The following is a 14,839-nucleotide window of genomic DNA, read 5'->3' as shown; positions in this document are numbered from 1 at the left end:
AAATGTCTGTAGCTCACCAGCATATGAACAGAACTCGCTCATATTGAACTACTGTCACTGATAGAAAGGACGCTGTGACTTCATGTAGGTATGCAGGTAAACACAGTTATTTTGTTTACGTTATAAAATGTTTTGTGCAGTTTTCTCCATGTCCTTAATATTTAAAATGTGTGACTCTTATTTGTTTAAGGAAAGATTCATTTGTTAAAAAGAGGCTGTGGATGTGAATTGGACATCAGATGTTTTAAAGGAGACCAGTAACAAAGGGCCATCCCACTATTTATTGACGTGAATGTGTGTGCCTTGTATTATTCACATTGCGGGGATTCAGGCCTTCCTCCAGACTCCAGAGGCTGATCCCCACAATGTAAATCACAGAATTTTAGAGTGACAGTTTGGTTTAAGATTAGGGCTAGGCAAGTAGTGGTGTTCAGGTTAGACTTAACGCTCCAGGAAATGAATGTATGTCAATGTAAAGCCTCCACAAGGAGAGAGTGTGTGTGTGTGTGTGTGTGTGTGTGCGCGCGCGCGTGTGCCCGTGCCCGTGCCCGTGTGCATGGACATCTCCCCATTCAGCATCAATGTATTTGCTTTTACTAACCCGCTGAGAGAAATATGGATCAGTCTACTTTTAAACGAGGTCCATCTGAGTGCCATAACTGCCTGTACTGTAAATTGTACAATTTGCTGTTGAGATGGTTATTTAACATTTGTTTTGTTTACAGTTTTTGTTTGTTTGTTTTTTATTAAAACATGGATATAGTCTAGAAAATAAAAATGGCCTTTGATGAATCTTAGAAAGACATATTTTGAAATAAAATTTGATCTTTGTTTTTAAAAAGATGTCATTTTTCCAGTTTTTTTGATGGATGTACAGCGTCACCTGTTAAGTACAGTCTCAGAAGTAGGGGCTGGCCTAGGCTGGGTAAGTACAGCTGACAGATAGTGTACTGTCACTTTATTAATATATGTGCACACACATTGTTGTGGATTATTTCACCACCAGAGAACAACATTAAAATTCCATAATAGTAGAAAATGACGGAAACCAACAAATTTTCGTATTTGAGAAGCTAAAAACTATTGCATGTATTTCTTAAAAAAATAACTTCAAACTATTACTTTATCATTAAAATAGTTATTTATTGCAGCTCCAGAAAGTAGTGTATATAGCTACATAATGTGAAAACTTAAAGGTACTTAATTGTTAAGGGGTTTTAATGAATGGCCAACATAGAGTGTGCAGTTTATTACAGCTCCACTGACTGCCCATGTGTTACTGTACCGCCTCTATGTGGTCACCGATGGAACTGCAGCAACCTTGCAGCTCTAATAAAATTTTTGGTTTGACCCATTAGGATTTTCATACATATCCTCCCGAGTTCATTAGTTTGATCAGGACTTTAGTTTTATTCAGAGTTAAGGTTATTTGGTGATTGGAATTTGAAAGCTCGCCGTTTACGACAGCCTGTTCGACGGGACGGCAGGACAGGGAGGAGAGCCGTAAAGCGTTGTGTTTGGAGGAGGTCATTAGAAAGTGAGGATCCAGTCTTGGGGCACAGAGATACTCGGGGCCAGCCTGACTCTGATGCCGGTGTGAGGTAAACACATTATTCAACACCTCCGTATCCTGCTTCGACCGCTGCGAAATGCTTCGTCTGATCCTGCGGCTCAGGCCGTCCACCGGGCTCACCTGTCCCCGTGCCCTGCCGACCGGGCCTCCCGTGCTCGGTTCCCGCTCCGTACCCGGAACCGGTTGTCTGAGGCGGCTTCACTGCGGTGCGGCGTCCCGGGCCGTGTGCTTGGGCTCCGGCTTCAGCAACAGAGCGACCCTGCTGCGGTGTCCCCAGCTGACAGGGAGCCGTCAGAGCCAGCGTCTCTACAGTCTGCCGCCGCACCAGAAGGTACGGTAACATTAAACGTCGCCTAACCGGTGTCCAGGTTGCTATAGCACCGAGGCTCACGGTAACAGCTAGCATGACCTCCTGTTTGTAGCTCACTCTGTGACCGAGCAGCTGCTGCCACTCATTGAAATGCTAAACACGGAGTGGAACAGCTGCTGCAGATGAGTTTTTACAAACAATATTTCTTACCTTCAAAGTCAGAGCAGTGAAATGTCATTTTAATGTCATGTGAGTTAGAAAGTCTCCCCATGCAGCAGTAAAACCAGCCTTTAGTGCCACACAAGTCTGTCCAGTCATTCGCTCTTTCAGTGCTCCAAGATTTGTGTTGTGTAGAACGGTGCATTAGTGGTTAACACTTGCTTCACTGCATGAAGGTTCCTGGTTTGAAACTTGTCAGGGGCCTTTCTGTGTGGAGTTTGCATGCTCTCCCTGTGCTTGTGTGGGTTTTCTCCAGGTACTCTGGTTTCCTCCCACAGTCCAAAAACATGTATGTCAGGTTGATTGGTGACTCTAAATTGCCCATAGGAGTGAGTGTGAGTGTGTGAGGTTGTTTGTCTCTATGTGGCCCTGTGATGGACTGGTGACCTGTCCAGGGTGTACCCCTGCCTTTCACCCAAAGAGAGCTGGGATAGGCTCCAGCTGATCCCTGGGACCCTAAATAGGGATATAGATAATGGCTGGATCCTCACAGCTGGAAAAATGAGCACAGCTGTAAAACCAGGAGAACCTTAAAAAACAAAAAGTAACAATTATGTTCCTTCCCAACAATTAATACAAATCTTCTCAGGTGTTAAGTGCTGAAGTTTTCCTTTTGCCTAATCTAGATCTGTTTGGTAACTCCTCCCCCAGCCAACATTACTCTCTCCACTGGCCACACTTCTGTACACCTGCCATCAGATGTTCGATGACCTTGAGAGCTCACCAATAACATCACAGATGTGATATAATGCATCTGTTTGTTGGCCATTTATTAAGCAAGAGATGAGATGGTGATGTAGCAACTGCACTTACATCATCCCACATTTGGCAGGATTTTCAAAGTTCTGTCATGAACCCTGAGTTGTTGTGCTGTCCTTTGGCACTTTTGACTTACATGGCCTGGCCACCAAGTTAAATATAGCATGTTCTCATCACTCATTCATTCTTTTATTTGCTGTTCTTCAGGTAGAGCTTCCTGCACTGTCACCAACAATGCAGACTGGAACGATCGCTCGCTGGGAGAAGAAGGAAGGAGAAAAAATTGCAGAGGGTGATCTTATAGCAGAGGTTAGAAGCCAGTTGTGTGTTTGTGTTTGCATGTCATCATAGGGAATCATAACTGTATACTCAGTTTTTGTTTTGTTTTTTTATTGTTTCTCTCTGGTGTAGGTAGAGACCGATAAAGCCACCGTAGGTTTTGAGATGCTGGAGGAATGCTACCTGGCGAAGATCCTGGTTCCTGAAGGGACCAGAGATGTCAACATCGGATCTGTTATCTGCATCACGGTTGACAAGTTAGTGTCTGCTGGAGGATTTTATGAGAGTACAGGGAGACTTACAGAGTAATGTAGTGTTTGATTCGTCTCCACGCAAAATAAACTGAACGAAAAAGTATTTTAAGAAAAGAATTAGCCACTTCCTATGTTTTACAAGCCAGTGCCTTACTTTTTCAGCATCTAATTTTAAGTAATTTTCAAACTGTCACCGAACCTTTGTGTAAAATGGTGAAAAAGTTGAGCTTTGTGTAAATGGTGTAATATATGTGATATCTAATATCCATGTGTATATTTTCCCTGCAGCCCTGACCTGATCCCAGCCTTTAAAGACGTAACGTTAGACTCAATTAAAGCAGCTGGTGCTGCTCCATCACCATCCGCCTCTGCTCCTCCTCCACCTCCTACTGCTGCTGCTGCTCCTCCTCCGCCTCCTGCAGCCCCGGGCAGCTCTTACCCCACCCACATGAAAGTAAGTGGATTTTCACATGAAGTACAGTCAGGTGTGTTGACAACACACTGGAGCAAGCTCTCAGTTCTCAGGACTTCAGTTAACCTGGAGCCTTGAAGTGACCAGACTAGAAGCTGTGCTACAGAGTGCCATGAGTGCTAAGGTTTGTCCGTGTTTGATGTGGGCTTTACAGATCACACTTCCTGCCCTCTCTCCCACCATGACGATGGGGACAGTGCAGCGCTGGGAGAAGAAGGTCGGAGAGAAGCTGAGTGAAGGGGATCTGCTGGCTGAGATTGAGACTGACAAGGCAACCATTGGTAAATCAAAAATGAGTTTAACACCTCACTGCTGAGAAGTACAGCGATATTTAACATCTGGTACATTCTTGCCTTCATTTTGTTGTGGCATCCTTTGCCCTCATGTTTTAACAAATCTTAAATATCCCCTACATGGAAAATACTATGTAAGTGTCCGGTATCCTGAAACACACGATGGCAGCATAACACTAAACATGTCCCTTACATGTGTTGGTTTGCAGGCTTTGAGGTGCAGGAGGAGGGATATCTGGCCAAAATCCTGGTGGCGGAGGGAACTCGGGACGTTCCGCTGGGTATGCCACTCTGCATCATTGTAGAGAAAGAAAGTGACATCTCTGCCTTCAAGGACTATGTGGAGACAGGGGTGGCAGAGGTTTCTACACCTCCTCCAGCTCCAGTACCAGCACCAGTGAGCTGCTCATCAAGCTTTTACTTTTGAAAAAAACTGAACATTGTACTCAAACACAATGAATGGTTACAGCATGATCTCAGATGCTTGTGTGTTATTTTGTAGGCAGCCGCTCCAGCTGCTGCAGCACCCACTCCTGCAGCTGCTGCTCCAGCAGCACCCAGGAAAGGGCGTGTTTTTGCCAGCCCGCTCGCCAAGAAACTTGCAGCTGAGAAAGGAATTGACCTGGCACAGGTTAGCGGTAAGTGACTGAGGTGATTTCTGGAAGAACAGTTCGTCTTTACTAGTGAAATAATAATTACAGAGCTTGAGAGAGAATTTGACACATGGAGCTGATTTCTGTTCAGGTTCTGGTCCTGATGGACGTGTCACCAGGAAAGATATTGAAAGCTTTGTTCCACTGAAAGCTGCACCTGTAAGTGAAACCCCCAACATTTTCTGTACTGACTCCAAATGAATAGTCCTGTTGTAGAAAATGATAAATTTGACGTGTGAAAATTTGATAGTCTCCTTTTTCTAACATGTCCAAATGTTCAGGTTCATATAGAATTTGTGTTTTTCGTCTTTTAAGATCTTAATATGTTACATTTGGCTAAAAGGTTTTTCTCAACACTGGCAAAATCATTACAACTATAGATTTTACTACACTTTATGAGCAGTATCATAATTTTGGTTGATGCTGTTTGTGCCTTAAGGTTTTGTTGTGATTCATTTTGATGCAAACTAAGGCAGGTGGGGACTTTTTTTTTGGCAGGCTGCAGCTGCTGCTCCCACTCCAGTCGCAGCTCGAGCTGCTCCTGCACCTGCTGCAACAGCTGGGACCTTCACAGACATCCCTATCAGCAACATCCGCAAGGTGAGAGCAAACACACGCCTGAACCCTCTACCAGTTTTTCCTCACTGTGTCATGAAGACACTTCACGGCACAGACTCGACTAACTTAACTCATTCCTCTCTGTGATGAACTAAGGATCAAAACTGAAGTGCATATATCTGTCTCTCCCGCAGGTCATTGCTCAGAGATTGATGCAGTCTAAGCAAACCATCCCCCACTATTATCTGTCGGTAGATGTCAACATGGACCAAGTGCTTGAGATTCGGAAAGAGCTCAACGAGGTGAGTCTTTGCTTCAAAGTGTTAACGGGGAAAAAAAGAATTTTATTTCTTGTGCTTCTTTAAACAAACCCACCTCCTCTACACAGGAAGTGAAAGCCCAGAATATTAAACTTAGTGTAAATGACTTCATCATCAAAGCCAGCGCTCTGGCCTGCCTGAAAGTTCCTGAGTGCAACTCCTCCTGGATGGACACAGTCATCCGCCAGTGAGTAAACACGAAGACAAATACAAGCTCATACTTTAAAAAAAAATAATAATAATAACATGCACATGTTGGTGCCTGTTGTGTAGTAAACAGGAAATATGTGGTCTTTTGCTTACAGATATGACCTGGTCATAGTAGAGAATCTGTCACTTGTTTCCATGGTAACACCCAGATAAATAGATAAAAAAAAAGTTGTGATTTTTACTTATAGGCACATTAGCAATGCTAAATCAGATGTGTAAAGAACAAGATCAGCAAGGGAGGAGGACCCAAAGAAGAAGAAGCACTGTAGGTAGAATAATACAGGGATGTTTTTCTCAGATTCTGGGCTCTAAAAGTGTAGCTGCTCTGTTGTGCCAGTAGAGGGCAATCAAAGAGCAGATACTTTCTCACTTCCAGCAGACACTGGGTGAGAACCTGATACACCCTGGACAGATCGCCTGTCTGTCACAGGGCTGACACAAAGAGACAAACACTCACTCACACTCATGGTTGGACCCAGAACCTTTTTCCTGTGAGGCAACGGTGCTTACCGCCCTGCTGCCCTCAACTCTTCTCAGTTCAGAAATGCCATCACACTGATCAAATATCTGTACTACCATTATCAAAGACTTCTTCTAATTCTGCCAGGAATCATGTGGTGGATGTGAGTGTAGCAGTGAGCACAGCCAACGGCCTGATCACACCCATAGTATTTAACGCCCACATCAAAGGACTGGCTGCCATCAGCTCTGATGTTTCGGCTCTTGCTGCCAAAGCAAGAGAAGGCAAACTGCAGCCACACGAGTTCCAGGTACATTACACACCCAGTACTTTTTCAGTTTCAAGAGTTTGGGATACATCTGTCCTTGGTGAACCAACAAGTTGAAATGTTCCTCTTCAATGTGCTTTATTCCATCAGGGAGGAACCTTCACCATCTCTAATTTGGGTATGTTTGGCATCAAGAACTTCTCGGCGATCATCAACCCCCCTCAGGCCTGTATCCTCGCTGTAGGAGGCTCAGAGAAACGGCTGTTGCCCGCGGATAATGAGAAAGGGTCAGCACTGTGACTACAAACATTTATATCAAGCAGCACAAATGTCATTTCAGAATTCAGATTTAATGCGGCGTGCTTTTGGGTTTCACAGGTTCGACGTAGCCAGCATGATGTCGGTGACGCTGAGCTGCGACCACAGGGTGGTGGACGGGGCGGTCGGTGCGCAGTGGCTCGCAGAGTTCCGCAAGTTCCTGGAGAAACCCGTCACTATGCTGTTGTGATCAGACTGCACTGCCATTACAACCACAACAACAGGCCGAGGCCTCTCGCTGAAGTGATCTACTTGGTCTAAACCGGTGCGGATCCTCCTGTGATTGGTCCGGCCTGCCATAAGGTCACTCCTGGTTAACCTGATGGAGAAGAGACAATCTCACTCCGCTTACCTGTCTGTCTCACCATCTCTGTCTCTCTCTCCTTTCTGTCTTTCTCTCCTCTTACTCTCTTTCACTTATATTTTATTTATTGAGGTCCCATCTGATGACAAGCCCGAAATAGGTATAAGTATCTATCCTAGAATCAGAACTGGCCATATGCCACTGAAACAATGTTTTACAAAGGGAAGTGTTACAAGTCCAATCAGCGAGCATTTATATATATATATATATATATATTGTGTGTGTGTGTCTCTACACACTTTTATCTGTAATATTGCGTGATTGTGATGAAATGGGAATTGCAGCTAATCTGTGGGTTCCAGTCTTTTGAATAAAGGGTTGTGATCTTTGCATGCAGGCGAGGATGGAGCTAATGTTACCTTTGAGACACACAGTCTAGATCTACACACACACACACACCTGTCCCTGTTCAGTGGTCTCACGCACACATTTAAATATTTAGTATTTTCTCTATGGGCTGATGCTGCAGTGTGTATATTTTTCACTGTGCGACACTGATGTAATATACATACATACATATATATATATATGGTGGTTTGTTTGGTTGAAATAACCGAAGCTCTGTACAACCCCGAATGAACAAATGAACCAAATGACAACAAATGCTCCAATAGGAAATACTCAACAGTTTTGCCAATTTTCTCTCTTCAGTGAGGATGTTTTATTTTCTATTCCCAGAGTTAAAGCACTTACATTTTGAAATAATCTGTATATCACAGCTGGAACGCACAAAACTGGTGCTGGATGGCATTTGGTATTTGAATAAATTGGGATGAGCCAACCTTGTGCCATAGGCTGTTTAGTTTGGATTTTTATAATTTGACTTATTGTAAGAGCCCAAATTAACCTGATGTTTTTTTTTTCAGCCTACTTGTACATCTCCTTGATTTCTCGCGTATCTGTCAGCTATCACTGCTGATTAATGTAGACCCACACATGTAATGAAAAAAAAATCCACTGCTCCTGAAAACGGGCCCAGACTGCCTCCTTCATTAGTGTTTTCTTGATTTGTACACTGAATTAGCCCTGTAACTGCTGTACTTATATTTTTAGTCTCTTTTTTTTTTTCCTAAATCAGCCATATAGAAAACCACCACAGCAACATATTTAAATGAAAGAATGGGAAGGGAGGTGAGAGAAGTTTGAACAACCTGCACGTGGGGAAGCAAACCAGTGTGTATCAGTATCAGGGAGGTACTGACTTCATTGAGATGACACAATAAAAGGTCAAATTTGAAAACTTTGAAAAGGTCACATGTTGCTGTGCTGTGTTCATGTCGAGAAACTGCTTTTGGTTCAGTCTGACTTAGAGTTTTCAGCTGCTGTGATTTTTCTTTATTGCTTCGTTTCCCAGCCCAACTTTCCTCGGCTTTATCAACAAAACTACTACTTGTCTACTAAACTTTCCAAAGGTGCAACTATATTCATTCATCAAGAAACCAAATCCTCTAAATTCTCAAAAGTTAAAGCTGTTCACTCATGTTTCGTATGTTACGTTGGTAAATCGGACATATGTTTTTTTTTTGGTTTTTTTTTTTCTGGTCTGTTTTTGGGCACCTGTGGCATAACCATCAGCCACCTGTCAGTGACATTTAGCTGTGGCTGGTGCAGTCACTCGGAGTCAGCTCAAACATTTGGGTTATACACTTGGCAGACACATCAAATCACGAGTCATGAATGACTAACACATTTTATGCAAATCCATCAGAAAGCAGCAATGACGGCATTTTGTTTAGCCCATAGGTTAGAAGTGGTTGATGTCCTTATCACCAGATGATTAGCTGCAAGTGTCAGAAATAATCTTTGAATATTTCTTCACAATCTCAGATTTCCCACTGCTTTGAATCCATAAATCACTGTACACCAAGTAACATTTTATTTTCTTGTTTCCTCAGATTTCTAGGGGGAAATAGTTTTTTTCTTTTTTAATAATTTTTTTTTCTTTGGTACTTTACATGGAATCTTAGTCAGTTTTCATCAAATCTAAGCAGATGTTTTTACCTCATCCATTCCCCATCAGTTTTGCTTGGAATAGTAATATTTAATTATAATTAAATAATTGCATTAATTATATAATGTGACAGAATAAAGTGAGAGTGGAAATAATGGCGGGTGGGGTTGCTTACATCGCTCAATAGATTAGTTATGCATGCCTAGGTTTTTTGGCCATCAGTTTGTGCACAGCAGAGAGAGGGCTGCCTCTGTCTGTTTCCTCTCAGCTATGGGCTCTTCTGGAAGATGGATTCTTTGGACCTTGTGTGTGTGTTTCACTGCTCTGGAGAATGGTGAGTGGGCCTGTCTACTGTTTTAAGCTTTGACAACAAATTCAAGATGACACGATGAAAAATTCTGATAATTTGGTGCACACGGTTCACTCTTCAAGTTTTGATGGATCTTTACTGCTTCTTTTCTCCACTCACTCATATGGATTTTTTTTTTATGAACCAGTTGAGTATTTATTTTGTGATGATTTGATTATTGAAATGTGGTGTTAAAAGTAAACTGATAGAAATATGGACAGATATATTTGACCGAGGTTGCAGATTTTTTTTTTTTTTGATCACATCAAATTAAAATGTATCATTTTTGTAATAAGGGCTTTGATTAGTTATAAAATCAAACAGCTTCCTAAAACCCTAAAACTTCCTTAAAAAAAGCAGCCCCTTTGTCATTACTGAGTCTAAAGTGGACAAACTCTATAGACATTTAGAACTGGTACATGGAAACAATGCTCCACATCCCAGTGAAGTGGCTTGTTGTTCTACTCAGGCTGTGATCAGTTGGGCTCACCCTCAGAGCTGTCAAGTGTAATTAACAACTAATACACACGCTGAATTCCCACACATACACAAAAGGCCTGGGGATGATAGAGACGGGGGGGGGGGGTTCATTATTTCAGTAATGAAGCAGGAGAGGGAGGATTGGTGTAGTCTGCACGTCAACATGAAAACTAGGGAAGTTATAAGCAGAATATCAACAGCTGACACAGGACAAAATGTAAGAAATAACTTGTCTCATTGTTTCCTACCTTGTTAATCGACATAGTTGCACTCAGGGTGACCATGAGGGAGTCCAGTCTGGAGGTGATTCAAGGCGACTTCGTTGTCCTGCCCTGCTCCTTCTTCACCTCCAGCCCCCTCTCCAGACTCAACATTATCTGGACCCTGGCTCCGTTCTCCAGTCCAGAAACCCCGCTACAGGTCTCAACCCCACACAGACATGCTCCCACACACACCATTAGTCAGACCACAGAGATGTTTACATATATCTCATTATGAGCTGGTGAGACCCAGAAAACAGCCTGATGCAATTCATTCTATGAAACCCAGCAACATATTTTAAGCTTTAACCTGCTTCTTATGGTTGATTCATTTCCAGGTGATTGTGTATGACCATGGACAGGTGATTGAAGACCCCTCCCTCATTGGAAGGGTGGGTTTCACAGGTATTATACTAAATGTAAACCCCCTTTTTATCTGAATTTGCTTCACTTCTAATGATAATTTAGAGTAAAACGTCGAAAACATTTATGCCTTCTGTTTTATGACTCCCTTTGCAGCCACACAAATTCATTTTCATAATGAATCAAACACTTTGAAATTGAAGACAGGCTCTAAACATGATTTTTTTTTTTTTTTTATGTCAACAATATGCAGGTATACCCTGGAGTGCAGATATCATCCTGAATGACACGCGTGTATCAGATGCTGGTATTTACCGCTGCATGGTGAATAACCCTCCAGACCCAGCCGACCCTGGCATAGGAGAACTGGTGCTCAGTGTTCTGGGTGGGTGTCTCACATATTTGTCCATTTCTGCACCCTTCCACTGCAGTACATCCTTTTACTTATGCATGTAGTGGTTTTTGTTTGTAGCGCCGCCTTCGCTGCCTGTGTGTCAGTGGGATGGACATACTGATATGGGAGGAAGTGTCACGCTGTCCTGCTCGGTGGCGGAGGGCGTACCCATTCCAGAGATCCGCTGGGATAAACTGAATCCAGAGGAAATCTCACTTCCAATCAACATGCAGGGTCAGTCCCGCACAGACACAAAGTACAAGTGTTACCCTTTGGCAGAATCACAGTCATCTGACATGAGCTCATCATCGTAGATAACAACAAAAAAAATGTCAGGGATGAGACAATTGAATTTGATTGTGCATGAAAAGATTAGGTGGGAGTTTTTTAAGTGTCACATTATTCACTGGGAAAATAATGTGACAAAGCTCCTGCACAGACAGATTCGAAATAAAAAAGATTTAAATCTAAAGGCTGACCTTCAGGTTCTACTTAAGCTAAATCTAAAAATGCTGGATCCTTCATGTCCCATAATAAAACCAGATAGCGTCTTACAGTAAAGACCCTTCCCCTGCCTAAGCTGAAGCATCATCATCAGATTGGTTTTATTAAATGTGAGAGCAGATATTAAATAAGTGTTTTCACAGCATGAGTAACAGTCCTTGTGTTCCTCTAACCGTGATTTGTCATTGACATTATTATACTCATCATTTTGTTTTGTTTTTTCCTGCATTTTAATTAAGTCAGTGTCATTAATGTGTCTCTTCTCTCTGTCTAAGGGGATCTGTCAGGCTCCGTCCAAATTGTCAACGTGACCTCCCAGACGTCCGGCCTGTATCGCTGCTCTGCTACTAACCTCCTGGGAACGGAGAACTGCTACGTCAACCTGTCCATCTACAGCAGTGAGGGCCTCTGTGTTCACCCATAATCCTCTCTGCCTCCCCTCGCTACAGCCGCCTGCGTGCTTGTCTATTTGTCAAATCCTTGCAATGACAAATGTTGTCTTTCTCTGCAGCCCCCGGCGGTTCCTCAGGCATCCTGCAGGGTGTGCTGCTGACCCTGTCCATGAGCTTGGTGTTGCTGGCGTTGCTGGTGCTCATGGTGTGGCTCCATCGCACGGGACAGAACGGCAGGTGGAGGGAGGGGAAAGAAGAGGAGGACGTGTGTTACAATGAGATACGGTACACTGCGTCCCTGATGAAGCGCTCGTTTGTTTGATGTCTCAACATCATCCACAGGAATTTAAAAGAAGTTGTCCGTCCCAGGCATCAGACTAAAGGCTTCCAAAACACTTTGTTTCATCTCGATAATGGATTTTTACCGCAATAAATGTCCAGGTTCTGAGAGGTGTGGTGTTTTATTTATAAGGCTCAGCGAGATACTTTCAAGCTTCTCTCCAGTTCCTTCCAATTTTAGAGGCTGTTAAACCTGCATTATAAAAAATAGGGTAATTGAGATGCTCTGGCTTTAATCATCTAACAAGAATTTCACAATAAGGCAGGTCACGTTACTTTTATCTTCTGTCTTTACTGGCTGGCACTGTAAAGCCTTTACCTCAAACCCCAACACTTTATCAACTCTAAATTCCTCAAACTTTAAAAATTATTATTTATTATTAATACAGAGGGTCATAAAAAATAAATAAAAGAAATGAAAAACAAATTTCTAAAAAACAAAAGCGGGTTTGTGTCCATTACATTTAGATTTATATAGATGAAATTTAGCGAGAAGCAAAATGAGATTAATCACAAAATATACATGACTGTCTTTGTATAGTCACACAACCAAAACAAGTGCTCATAATCACACAGACACCAGGAGGAATAACATGTAGTTAAATAGCAAGCTCTAAAAAAGACTATGGTATTTTGTTTCCGGCGGTTGTAGTATAAAGATTTCTTCATATGCAGTATATCTTCATTGTTCCAGATGATACAGATGTGAGTTTGTAGATCAGAGACCATTGTTTATGAAATGTAGAGATGTCTGACAAAATATTCACTTCACTGCTTCCTGGTTAGGCGAGTTCACTTCCTGTTGTTAGCGTGTTGTGCGGCTCGTTCACAGGTTAGTTAGCTCCAGTCCGACTCAGATAAAACTAACAACAACCTAACTCAGAAATACACACACACATACATACACACACAGTCCTGCACTAGTCAAGTGTTGTTGTTTTCTTGTCCAGTTATTTCCAGACTTAAGCCGTAACTTCTGGCTCGTTAGCCAACAGTTAGCTCAGCTAGCTGCTAGCGTGGCCACGTGTTTAGTTGTTCCCCTGCCTCCTTTGGTCAGAAGGAGATCTGTAATGAGTGTTAAGGGTCTGCTAGTGTTGGGGAGCACCAAGACCATCCAGCGAGCCCAGCCCCGTTAGCGGGTGTGGAGCCTGTTAGCTGGACGCGGCTCCTCACCTGCCTGTCCACGTTTGCAGTCAGATGTTTCCCTGGGACCACATCGGATCCGGTTTGGAGCTGCTGACCGAGACTGATCGTTAATGAGGTAAGATTGTTGTTCTTATTGGCAGCAGAGACACGTGAAATGAATGTAGAGTCAGTTTGTAACTTTGCTAAAACACTCAGACTAGTTTTCTCTGGACCCCTCCCCCAGTCTGACCATGGACCACATGTTTAGCCACATGTTGTTCGGTCTCTGGCTGTCTGTAAACGATGTGAGCTTCATAGACAAGTGGGCCACTTTCTGAAGAAAACCTGGTCTGATAGTGAGGGACACCCATCTCTAGAAGTCTGAGTTTATTAGCCAACCTAAAGTCTGACAGTCCAGAGTGAGGACCAGGACGCAGAGACTCAGTTATTAACCCTGATAAAGGGACAGGTGGACGGTGCACAGTAACAGAAACTACTGCTCCACCTCTGCCTGATTCATTCAGACTGACACATTCATGCTGCTGCAGCCAGGTTTCATTCAGACAGAGGAAGTCACTTATCAAATCATGCACTAACAGAGATTTAGACCAGTTCAGTAACAGGAGTCAGTCTTTATTTTCATGAGGTTTTTATCAAAAGCTCCAGTTGTGTTAACTTCTGGTTTATATGATTTATATGGTCGAGGAGCAGACACAGTGTCTGTGGGGGTTTTTAGGGGGACGGTGACAGGTCTAAGGGAAACTGCGGAGAGGCGCTTTAGACTGAGGTCCTCACTCTGGACTCTCAAACTTTAGGTTGGCTAATAAACTCAGCCAGATTTCTGTACTGTGTAAACAAACTGAACTGAAAGTGAATCAAACACCTGAACAGACGGTGTGTGTGTGTGTGTGTGTGTGTGCGCGCGCGCGTGTGTGTGAGAGAGTGTGAAACTGGTGGATGTCCCCTGAGAAGTGTCAGTGACACATTTGTCACACGTTTGTGATAATTATGTGGAGTTGATTTTTCTTACTGTGATTAGACTTGAGGAACGTAAGTCTCTCAGCTGTTTTTGGTCTCTGCCAACTCCCAAGTAAAATAATAATAATTATTATTATTTTTATTAAATGTTGCACCACATTCAGCAGCTGCTGAATATTATGCTCATCTTGGCCCCAGGCCTCAGAGCCCTCCCCTCCAAACAGTGACACTGGAGTGAAACTGAAAAAAACAAAAAACTTTGGCTTTGGAAAAATAAATAAATAAATTACAACAAAAATTGTAAAGATTGTAATTTATTTTAGTATCAACAGCTTTATCAAAGTCAAAGTTTTCTTTTTCAGTACAAATGATTCAATACCAATCTTCTGTTTTA

The 14,839-nt window shown here is 42.7% G+C and overlaps 2 protein-coding genes across 2 annotated transcripts; both read left to right on the top strand.

The window, feature by feature from the left end:
- The first annotated feature begins 1,490 nt into the window (after positions 1–1,490).
- dlat (dihydrolipoamide S-acetyltransferase (E2 component of pyruvate dehydrogenase complex)) lies at positions 1,491–8,559 on the top strand. Its single transcript, XM_026329057.1, has 14 exons — positions 1,491–1,904; positions 3,069–3,170; positions 3,273–3,397; positions 3,683–3,848; positions 4,021–4,147; positions 4,369–4,556; positions 4,662–4,797; positions 4,904–4,971; positions 5,311–5,412; positions 5,565–5,672; positions 5,759–5,877; positions 6,508–6,670; positions 6,779–6,915; positions 7,007–8,559. Exons 1-14 carry the CDS (start codon positions 1,650–1,652, stop codon positions 7,134–7,136), a joined length of 1,926 nt encoding a protein of 641 aa, XP_026184842.1. The 5' UTR covers positions 1,491–1,649; the 3' UTR covers positions 7,137–8,559.
- Positions 8,560–9,400: 841 nt separating this feature from the next.
- On the top strand, positions 9,401–12,380 carry LOC113143301 (immunoglobulin superfamily member 11). Its single transcript, XM_026328849.1, has 7 exons — positions 9,401–9,595; positions 10,356–10,510; positions 10,689–10,755; positions 10,967–11,098; positions 11,186–11,341; positions 11,887–12,009; positions 12,123–12,380. Exons 1-7 carry the CDS (start codon positions 9,460–9,462, stop codon positions 12,323–12,325), a joined length of 972 nt encoding a protein of 323 aa, XP_026184634.1. The 5' UTR covers positions 9,401–9,459; the 3' UTR covers positions 12,326–12,380.
- Positions 12,381–14,839: the final 2,459 nt, after the last annotated feature.

Source organism: Mastacembelus armatus, chromosome 14 (genome assembly GCF_900324485.2).
Source record: "Mastacembelus armatus chromosome 14, fMasArm1.2, whole genome shotgun sequence".
In the NCBI taxonomy this organism is placed as follows: Eukaryota; Metazoa; Chordata; class Actinopteri; order Synbranchiformes; family Mastacembelidae; genus Mastacembelus; species Mastacembelus armatus.
Note: the sequence above shows the minus strand (reverse complement) of the source record. Positions and strands in the feature narration are given on the sequence as shown.

What these genes read in the sequence shown, in the direction of transcription:
- dlat (XM_026329057.1), top strand. Translation starts at nt 1,650, where the DNA reads ATGCTTCGTCTGATCCTGCGGCTCAGGCCGTCCACCGGGCTCACCTGT. An exon ending in GACTGACAAGGCAACCATTG is followed by an intron (nt 4,148 to 4,368) that starts GTAAATCAAAAA and finishes GTTGGTTTGCAG; the next exon opens with GCTTTGAGGTGCAGGAGGAG. An exon ending in TTCCACTGAAAGCTGCACCT is followed by an intron (nt 4,972 to 5,310) that starts GTAAGTGAAACC and finishes TTTTTTTGGCAG; the next exon opens with GCTGCAGCTGCTGCTCCCAC.
- LOC113143301 (XM_026328849.1), top strand. Translation starts at nt 9,460, where the DNA reads ATGCCTAGGTTTTTTGGCCATCAGTTTGTGCACAGCAGAGAGAGGGCT. An exon ending in ACTTCCAATCAACATGCAGG is followed by an intron (nt 11,342 to 11,886) that starts GTCAGTCCCGCA and finishes TCTCTGTCTAAG; the next exon opens with GGGATCTGTCAGGCTCCGTC. An exon ending in CAACCTGTCCATCTACAGCA is followed by an intron (nt 12,010 to 12,122) that starts GTGAGGGCCTCT and finishes CTTTCTCTGCAG; the next exon opens with CCCCCGGCGGTTCCTCAGGC.